The sequence below is a fragment of the Schistocerca piceifrons genome, chromosome 1, assembly GCF_021461385.2.
Source record: "Schistocerca piceifrons isolate TAMUIC-IGC-003096 chromosome 1, iqSchPice1.1, whole genome shotgun sequence".
In the NCBI taxonomy this organism is placed as follows: Eukaryota; Metazoa; Arthropoda; class Insecta; order Orthoptera; family Acrididae; genus Schistocerca; species Schistocerca piceifrons.
Genome location: NC_060138.1, coordinates 779815504 through 779825592, shown reverse-complemented (window position 1 = coordinate 779825592; position 10089 = coordinate 779815504). Strand labels below are relative to the sequence as shown.

The window sequence follows — 10089 nt, the reverse complement described above, 5'->3', positions numbered from 1 at the left end:
ATAAGATGTTCCGCTTTCTGTGAGAGGCAAAGAACGAAAACATGTTAATATCGGTTTAGCGGCTAACACACCCTCGAACTCGTGGCAGAACAACGAAGTGTATGGTGATGTACATAACTCCAGTCATACACTACTTGAACGTGTTACAGCCGAAAAAACAATGTATTAAACTGTTTATCAGGGAGCAATAAAGGAACACTCTCTTGTGATTGATAGTCTACTGGGTATAGTCTTCTTCCAGTATAGTTGACAAAACTTTATGCAGATCTGTACAAGCTTTTGAGCATTGACCCTATGCTCCAATGGAGTGACACATGTATATACAGGGTGTTTCAAAAATGACCGGTATATTTGAAACGGCAATAAAACTATACGAGCAGCGATAGAAGTACACCGTTTGTTGCAATATGCTTGGGACAACAGTACATTTTCAGGCAGACAAACTTTCGAAATTACAGTAGTTACAATTTTCAACAACAGATGGCGCTGCGGTCTGGGAAACTCTATAGTACGATATTTTCCACATATCCACCATGCGTAGCAATAATATGGCGTAGTCTCTGAATGAAATTACCCGAAACCTTTGACAACGTGTCTGGCGGAATGGCTTCACATGCAGATGAGACGTACTGCTTCAGCTGTTCAATTGTTTCTGGATTCTGGCGGTACACCTGGTCTTTCAAGTGTCCCCACAGAAAGAAGTCACAGGGGTTCATGTCTGGCGAATAGGGAGGCCAATCCACGCCGCCTCCTGTATGTTTAGGATAGCCCAAAGCAATCACACGATCATCGAAATATTCATTCAGGAAATTAAAGACGTCGGCCGTGCGATGTTGCCGGGCACCATCTTGCATAAACCACGAGGGGTTCGCAGTGTCGTCTAAGGCAGTTTGTACCGCCACAAATTCACGAAGAATGTCCAGATAGCGTGATGCAGTAATCGTTTCGGATCTGAAAAATGGGCCAATGATTTCTTTGGAAGAAATGGCGGCCCAGACCAGTACTTTTTGAGGATGCAGGGACGATGGGACTGCAACATGGGGCTTTTCGGTTCCCCATATGCGCCAGTTCTGTTTATTGACGAAGCCGTCCAGGTAAAAATAAGCTTCGTCAGTAAACCAAATGCTGCCCACATGCAGATCGCCGTCATCAATCCTGTGCACTATATCGTTAGCGAATGTCTCTCGTGCAGCAATGGTAGCGGCGCTGAGGGGTTGCCGCGTTTGAATTTTGTATGGATAGAGGTGTAAACTCTGGCGCATGAGACGATACGTGGACGTTGGCGTCATTTGTACCGCAGCTGCAACACGGCGAACGGAAACCCGAGGCCGCTGTTGGATCACCTGCTGCACTAGCTGCGCATTGCCCTCTGTGGTTGCCGTACGCAGTCGCCCTACCTTTCCAGCACGTTCATCCGTCACGTTTCCAGTCTGTTGAAATTTTTCAAACAGATCCTTTATTGTATCGCTTTTCGGTCCTTTGGTTACATTAAACCTCCGTTGAAAACTTCGTCTTGTTGCAACAACACTGTGTTCTAGGCGGTGGAATTCCAACACCAGAAAAATCCTCTGTTCTAAGGAATAAACCATGTTGTCCACAGCACACTTGCACGTTGTGAACAGCACACGCTTACAGCAGAAAGACGACGTACAGAATGGCGCACCCACAGACTGCGTTGTCTTCTATATCTTTCACATCACTTGCAGCGCCATCTGTTGTTGAAAATTGTAACTACTGTAATTTCGAAAGTTTGTCCGCCTGAAAATGTACTGTTGTCCCAAGGATATTGCAACAAACGGTGTATTTCTATCGCTGCTCGTTTAGTTTTTATTGCCGTTTCAAATATACCGGTCATTTTTGAAACACCCTGTATAATATGCATGCAGATAGTATTTGTCTTTTTAACATATCAGAAGAGAGACGTGTGGTAAAATATTATAGGAGGTTCTATTACAAGGAGTGTTATAACTAGTTAAAGTTTGGATACAGATACTTTTGCGTCGGCGGTGACACTGTAGAGTCTTGTACCAGGGGAAGCAAGGGAGAGGGTGTTGTTTCGTGGCTGGTATACTCTTTCTACAACACAGCTGCACACATTTTTAACACGGTTCTTTATTAACAAGAACAAGGAGCTTCCATGTGTTGTGGTACAAACTGTTCCATAGCAGTTTACGTTAGCCTCACTGCTGATCAAGTACAAGTCCCACCATAAACACTACACTCTCAAAACCTGTGATGTGAACTGACAGACGCCAACAAGAATAGTGACTGATACTGCGTCTGATCGACTGCGACTGACTTTGATTGCGACTGAGTCTGACTCTCTGACTGGGATCTCCAGTCTGCGGCGAGTTTTAAATACTTGCGGTCGCGAGGGCGTTGGTGGACGTTGCTTGCTAGTCTGTCGTTGGCCTCTCTCCTGACAGGCGCACTTGCTTCAGTGTCTACTACCAATATTTTAGCAACCTCTTCGCTGACTTGTGTGCTGCCGGCAGCTTACGCCAGAACAGATATTTCTCTCAAAACTACATCGATTTTGCTCACAACACCGATAGAAATCAGCTTTATCTACTTTCGTGAAAACATGATTCTCTCTACTATTATTGTCACGATTACGTGCTTAAAAAACAGGTGTTAGAACAAGTCCTGTGTTCTTTCTTACTTCATAACCTCTAATTATAAAGTAGACACAACTTGAATTATATTCCGTCGTGGAACCTAGAAATGATAGTGCTTTATTTCCCAACATGTGAGTGGATTGCGTGAAACAGGCTGTGATGATCAAATTGCTTTCAAAATTAGAATACAAGACTCTGCTATATGATTAGCAACTTTACAGACATGTCGGTAGAGAGGAGTTATGGAACAAAACTGTCAAATGCAAGCATGCAGACGGAAACTGCTTTCGATATAACGGAAGACAGAGAGAGATTCAGTAAAATCTTATAGGAGGTTCTATTGTAAGATAGGCTCTCACGATTTCTTTCGTAAACAGAGGTGTGATCAGATTCGCATTGATAAAAGATGGACTCGCCATAGTGTTCAAAACAACAACGTCCTCTTCAGTTATAGCATGTTGTTGTCGAACGTAAAATGATTCTGTTTTTTTTTTTCCGACATGTGAGCCAATGGCATGAAAGATTCTATTATCTAATATTATTTCACGTGTCTGAATTGTTTCTAATATACATGTACCTGACACTTTATTTACTGATTAGAATGCAACAGATGCTCTCAGGTTGTGTAATTTGTCCATCAAGCTGAAGGAAATTACCTAATACACATGGTTTTTTTTTCTTTGGCGTTTAAATTCTCGCTTTTTCTTTACTCTGATGATGAAAGCTTAAGAATAACGCTGACATCCTGCAGTGATAGACAGTTTTCTCAGCAAAGTTGTGGACATTTATAAGGGGTATATAGCCTAATCATTTGTAATTGGAGGTGGTGCACTTTGATGGATGTCGCAAAATAATGATCGGCGGATTGTATTATATACTCGAACATAAAAACTATACCGATTTTTCTCATAAACTAAAGGAAAATGGACTGCCCCTATTTTCGTGGAAAAAGGGCATTTACTATAATCGCGATTGTTTTTTCCTTTCTAAAAGGTGCTTGATTATAAGAGATGCGTTGATGTTATGAACAATTCCTCTCCATCGCAAAAGTGCGATCGCTTACGGGGGGGCGGTGTGGAGGATGGTCCTGTGTGAGTGAGATCGCCGATGCAGCTGTGTTCTACCATGGTGGCGGTGGATAGGGGCGGAGCTGTGTCGCTAAATTTGAGATGAACAAATTGTACTTTGGGGGGGGGGGGGGGGGCGCTTCCATTTATGTGCTATTGCTTAGTTGACTATACATGCTTTTTGTGTTGGCGAAGGACCGTCACCTCAAGGTGGTCAGCGACTACGGCTAGCTAATGCCACACCTTGCTAGCTGTTCTGGCCGCAGCCGAGAAATACTGTGCTCCCAGATACACTATGTGATCAAAAGTATGCGGGCACCTCCAAAAACATACGTTTTTATATTAGGTGTACTGTGCTGCCACCTACTACCAGGTACTACGTATCAGTGACCTCGGTAGTAATCAGCTATCGTGAGAGGAACATGAGGGCAGGCGTAATTGTCCTCAAAGTTCTGGATGACCACGTCTGGGCAGTACAAGGGAGGATCGCTTCAATCACACAGTAACTCCTTCACAGCTAAGCTTGCCATCCTCGAATCCATCTGTGGCCGGTCAGCGGAGCATGTAACCTTGCAACTAAAGCACCCAACAAAAAGAGCAACGCATCAAGATGGGGAGGAGGAAAGGAAACGTCAGGGGTTGACAGGGTATGTGATCTTGTTTCAGTACAGTCAAATACACTGAAGCGCCAAGAGAACTAGATTAGGGATGCGTATTCAAATACAGAGATATGTAAACAGATAGTATTCGGCGTTGCTGTCGAAAATGCCTATATAAGACATAAATTGTCTGGCGCAGTTGTTAGATCGGTTAGTGTTGCTACAATGCCAGATTATCAAGATTTAAGTGAGTTTGAACGTGGTGTTATAGTCGGAACACAAGCGATGGGACACAGCATCTCTGAAGTAGCGATGAAGTGGGGCTCTTCCTGTATGATCATTTCACGAGTGTACCGTGAATATAAGGAAGCGGTAAAACATCAGAACTCCAACATGCTGTGGTTGGAAAAAGATCCTGCAAGAATGCGACCAACGACAACTGAAGAGAATCGTTCAGCGTGATAGAAGTGCATCCCTTCCGCAAATTGCTGCAGATTTCAATGTTGGGTCATCAACATGTGTCAGCGTGCGACCTGTTCAACGAAACATCATCGATACAGGCCTTCGGAGCCCACGGACCAATCGTGTACCCTTAATGACTGCATGATGCAAATCTTTAACCCTCGCCTGGGCCCGTCAACACCGACATTGGACTGTTGATGATTGTAAACATGCTGCCTGGTCGGACGAGTCTCGTTTCAAATTGTATCGAGTGGACGGACCTGTACGAGTATGGAGACAACCTTACTAACCCATGGATCCTGCATGTCAGCAGGGGACTAATACCTCTAGATATGACTCTGACAGGTTGCATCTATGTAGGCATCCTGTCTGATCACCTGCATACATTCATCTCCATTGTGGATTTCGAGGGACCTGGGCAATTTCACCAGGACAATGCGACACTCAACACGTCTAGGACTGCTCCAGAGTGGCTCCAGGAACACTCTTCCGAGTTAAAAGACTTCCGCTGGCCACCAAGCTCCCGAGACATAAACATTATTGAGCATATCTGCAAGGGATGCTTTGCAACATGCTGCTCAGAAGAGATCTCCTCATACTCTTACGGATTTATGAACAGCAAGATTCATGATGTCCGTTCCATCCAGCACTAATTCAGACATTATCTGAGTCCATGCCACGTCATTGTTGCGACACTTCCGCGTGCTCACGGCGATATTAAGTGTGTGCACCAGATCCTTTGGCTCTTTAGTGTACATAAAGAACTCTCTACAACGTTCTGTGTCGTCCCATACCATTGATTGGATGCTAGCAGCAGCCAGGCTATGGAATTACCGTTCCATACGTGTGCTGCCGTTAATATCAAAACAGCCGCGCGGGATTAGCCGAGCGGTCTAGGGCGCTGCAGTCATGGACTATGCGGCTGGTCCCGGCGGAGGTTCGAGTCCTCCCTCGGGCATGGGTGTGTGTGTTTGTCATTAGGATAATTTAGGTTAAGTAGTGCGTAAGCTTAGGGACTGATGACCGTAGCAGTTAAGTCCCATAAGATTTCACACACATTTGAACATTTTTAACATCACAACACAAATGGCTGTGTTTGGAGTGGTAATGCGACTGAGAAGCAAAGTACGCTGATGAATGTCGTTGCGTTATGTTCAGTAATGTATCAGGGTTTGCAGTACTGCGGATAACCATCATGGAGTGTGGGGCGACCCGTGGAGAGATCACTTTCTTACAACGTTTGGGAGAGGCGCACAGCAGCGTTACTCAGGACGTCACGATGTGGAGAGCCATCACTTGTGATCAGGAGAACTTGGTCGGCACAGCGGTATACGCCACTGACATCCTGTGTTCTCATTTGCTGCATCTCATGTGATCTCTCTCTCTCTCATGAAGTTTCATTTCGTTCCCGTCATCTCTTCCGGGTGCTGCCCGTTACCTATCACACACGCACACACGCAGGTATATATGTAAATGGATGTGTGTGTGTGTGTGTGTGTGTGTGTGTGTGTGTGTGTGTGTGTGTGAGTGTGTTGCGAAAAAGAGTGAAGTTCATGTATCTGGCCTTAACACCACACCAGCGCTTCGATTGGGGAAGTGAATGTGTTTGTAAGTTTGTGCGTTTGATTGTGTAAATTTGGAGTCTATCTTCACTGTGTTATTGGTCATTTGCTTTTTGAAATTTTCACTTTAGACAGGATCAAGATGGTTAATTGGAATCAAACCGAAAAGTTAGTTACTATACAAATATCTTTTTTAGTTGACTGTTACGTCGCTTAGTTCGTCACGTCAGTATCTTAAGCATGCTCTGCTCTCAAGATGGCCACGGAAAAATCTTGGGAGTTCTTCTTCTCTCATTATGGTTGTTAGGTTTATCTTCCTTACGTTGTCTGAAGGATAAGAGATGCAGGCAGGTCTCTAAAACATTTGAACTACAACAGATGTTTTGTCTAAAATAAGAAGAAGGAAATGATTTCTAATGTTTTATTAATTTACTGAGTTATTTGCTGCTGATCATAAAACATGAAAACACGCAAAACATGATTGTATATTTAAGAAGAAAGACGACTTTTTTCCTATGCGTTGTTGTTTTGCAGTGGGACACAGACGCCAGCCACATCCACTTGGGCGGCGTGCCTAGTTGACATTGCCGGAGATCCAGTCTATGTAGGAGGAGACCCTGGTGTAGATGGTGGGGTAGCCTCGACGGGCACAGCCGTATGCGTACGACACGAGGCCCACCACCTCTCCATCCACGAACAGCGGGCCGCCAGAATCGCCCTGCAACACCAACATACACACATACTTCGCAGTTGCCAAATATGTCTGGGAATTGGATACACATCCTAATCTCCATCTCCCCTCTCTCTCTCTGCACATTTTCTTCTTCCCCCTCTGTAAGTTCATATCCTCCTCCTCTCTCTGTCCAACTCCTTGTATGTTGACATTGCAAGCGAAACCTTGCCTGGGAACTGAAGTCGCTTAAAACCATTAGTTAAATCTGTTGGGGTCACTAGTATAGGCCGGCCGCGGTGGTCAAGCGGTTCTATGCGCTCAGTCCAGAACCGCGCGACTGCTACGGTCGCAGGTTCGAATCCTGTCTCAGGCGTGGATGTGTGTGATGTCCTTAGGTTAGTTAGGTTTAAGTAGTTCTAAGTTCTAGGGGACTGATGACCACAGATGTTAAGCCTCATAGTGCTCAGAGCCATTTGAACCATTTTTCTTATTCTGCAGAGGACTCCTTCATTCCTCCCCAGCTGCTTGGTCTGGAAGGATTGTAACTTCAATGACATTATTTAATATAGTTTTAATCTGTTAACAGGTAGGATTACAATGTTGACAATGAATACAATTTTCCCGTTTTCTGTCACAACCAACTGCGAGGAAGAAAATAAAATAGTACATGGTTGTGCATACAACTGTTGTGTAAATTTATGTACAAGGAGAAAGAGTATATATGAGAAAGCAATTTGTCCAATGTTTTAACTGCCCTGCTATGTAGTTGAAACCGTCTACGAGGAAGAAAACGAAATCACACATTTCCAAAGCAGAGCATAGTATTTTCTCTCTCGTAGCGGTTTTCAACAAAAAAGCCTATAAATTTCTGTTTCAATGGAAATCAGTCAATGTCGGTCTGAATGTTCATTGAGATACCATGTAAAATTTTAAAGTAAATTGGTCGTATGTGTATAATGAAGCCTAGGTATCATGTAAAATTTTAAAATAAATTGGTATGTGTAATGAAGCCTATGTTCATCCGAATGTTTGATAAATGTGCAAGAATCTGAAGCAAATAGGTCAAGAACTTTTCGAGATTTTTGGTAACAACGTTAAACAATTACTTTTCTTTATATAGCAGTGTAGATTATCTACAGGGTGACAATCATTCAGTTATGCGAAAAGAAAACATAAATTAGTTACAAACTATGCCGTGCACATACTTTATTCAACATGTAAACGTCACTAGATATATTCGGATTTAAGTTACGACACATTCGATATGCCTGTCATCATTGGCGATGATGTTCCGCAGACGAATAATGGAATTCTGCATGACCCGCTGAAGTGTCAGAACATCTATGCCGTCGAGGACCTCCTGAATAGCTGTTCTCAGCTCAGCAATGATTTTGGGGTTATTGCTATACACGGTGTCTTTAATATAGTCCCACAAAAAGGAGTCACATGTGTTCAGATCCGGAGAATATGGCGGCCAATTGAGGCCCATGCCAGTGGCCTCTGGGTACCCCAGAGCCAGAATGCGGTCCCCAATGTGCACCTCCGGGACATCAAACACTCGCCTGCTTCGATGGGCTCGAGCTCCGTCTTGCACGAACGACATCTTGTCGAAATCAGAGTCACTGTGGATAATGGAGATGAAATCATCTTCTAAAACCTTGTGACTGTATTGCTATTACTGAAGTCATTAACGTCAATTAATTAAATTATAACACAACTGGCGTTGTATGCGTGCATCCCTCAGCTTCCTGAAAATGGGCCTGAAGATAAGATAAAGTCGGAATTGGTTATATTCTAAGTCACAGGAATATAATTAGCTTCAGCTGCTTGTCAGTATTTTAGAAACTACCAGATCTGGCAGCCTTCGTCGTACAGATAATGATTAGAGCTGTCACAAGATCACTGTCAGAATATGTCTGCTGGTATATTATCTATTTTGTGAAGTATCCGATCCCTTAAAAGCACCATTTATAGTTGTATGCCTTCATTTGTAACATAGAGTACAGAGCAGGCTTTTGATTAGAGCAGTATTGCTAGTGCGTTTGAAAATTATTTTCCGGTGTTTAAACAGGTGAAGGTAGCGTTCCCTAGTTCCTTAACTTTCAAGGGGGTCTGAACATTGCTCAGATCAATGGGTAGCGAGAGAGACCTGAAGCGCGATCAACACCATCTCCCATTTCAACATATCTACTACGTAGATAAGTACGCAGCGATTTTCCATAAACACAATGTATAAACATAACAGACACTTTAGTCATCAGTAATATATTATTCTTCACTATTTACAACAGGCTTCCGACGCTGGGGTAATTTTTCGATTCCGTGACTGTAGAAATCACATGATTTTGAGACGAAGAACTCGTCGAGTCATGTTCTGAGTGCATTATCATCCGGAAAAGAAGTACATTGAAGATTGTTCGATAGGGAGCGGAAAAGGTGAAAATCTGAGGGCGCAAGGACAGGTAAATCAGGTGGATGCGGAATTAATTCCCAACCCAATTCCCAAGCAGTGTTTTTTGTCAGTCTAGTAGAATACGGGTGGGTGTTATGGTGGAGTAGCATCACTTCACCCATTCTTCCTGTTAGTTGTTCGTGGATTACATCTGTAAGACGTCCGGGTTGTTGACAATAAATGTCAACAGTGATGGGTACACCCGGGGAACCAATTCGTAGTTCACCACCCCGTCTCTGTTCCACTGGATGCATAACATAATCTTTTGTGCATGCGCGCAGGTCTTTGTACGGGGAGTTGTTGCTTTGTTTTGGCTCAGTCATTCCTACCTTTTCCTATGTTTGCATACAGACACCATTTCTCGTCACCAGTTACGATACAGAATAGGAATGGTCAGTGTTGTCCACGAGCCAGTTGATAACGATCAAGTGGAGATAAACATATGGCCACCCGCTGATTTTAGTGATTTTGACTTGGAGCATGCGTCACCCATTTTTGAGCCTTTTCATTCCATGCAAATGTTGCACGATGGTGGAATAATGACATACTCCAGTTCTCGAGTACGCTGACGTGGATCATTATGGATCAATGCTCTTCAACAATCTTCATCAAACCCCGAAAGTCTTCGTGAACGATTCTCCTTAAGACGAGGAAAC

General features: G+C 43.6%; 1 protein-coding gene across 1 annotated transcript in view; it reads right to left on the bottom strand.

Moving 5' to 3' along the window:
* Window positions 1-6882: 6882 nt before the first annotated feature.
* The window catches only part of LOC124775066 (trypsin-like), a 115676-nt gene continuing 112469 nt past the window's right edge, over window positions 6883-10089 (bottom strand). The window contains exon 7 of the mRNA XM_047249870.1: window positions 6883-7026. Coding sequence (XP_047105826.1) covers window positions 6883-7026 — 144 coding nt within the window. The remainder of the gene's footprint in view (window positions 7027-10089) is intronic.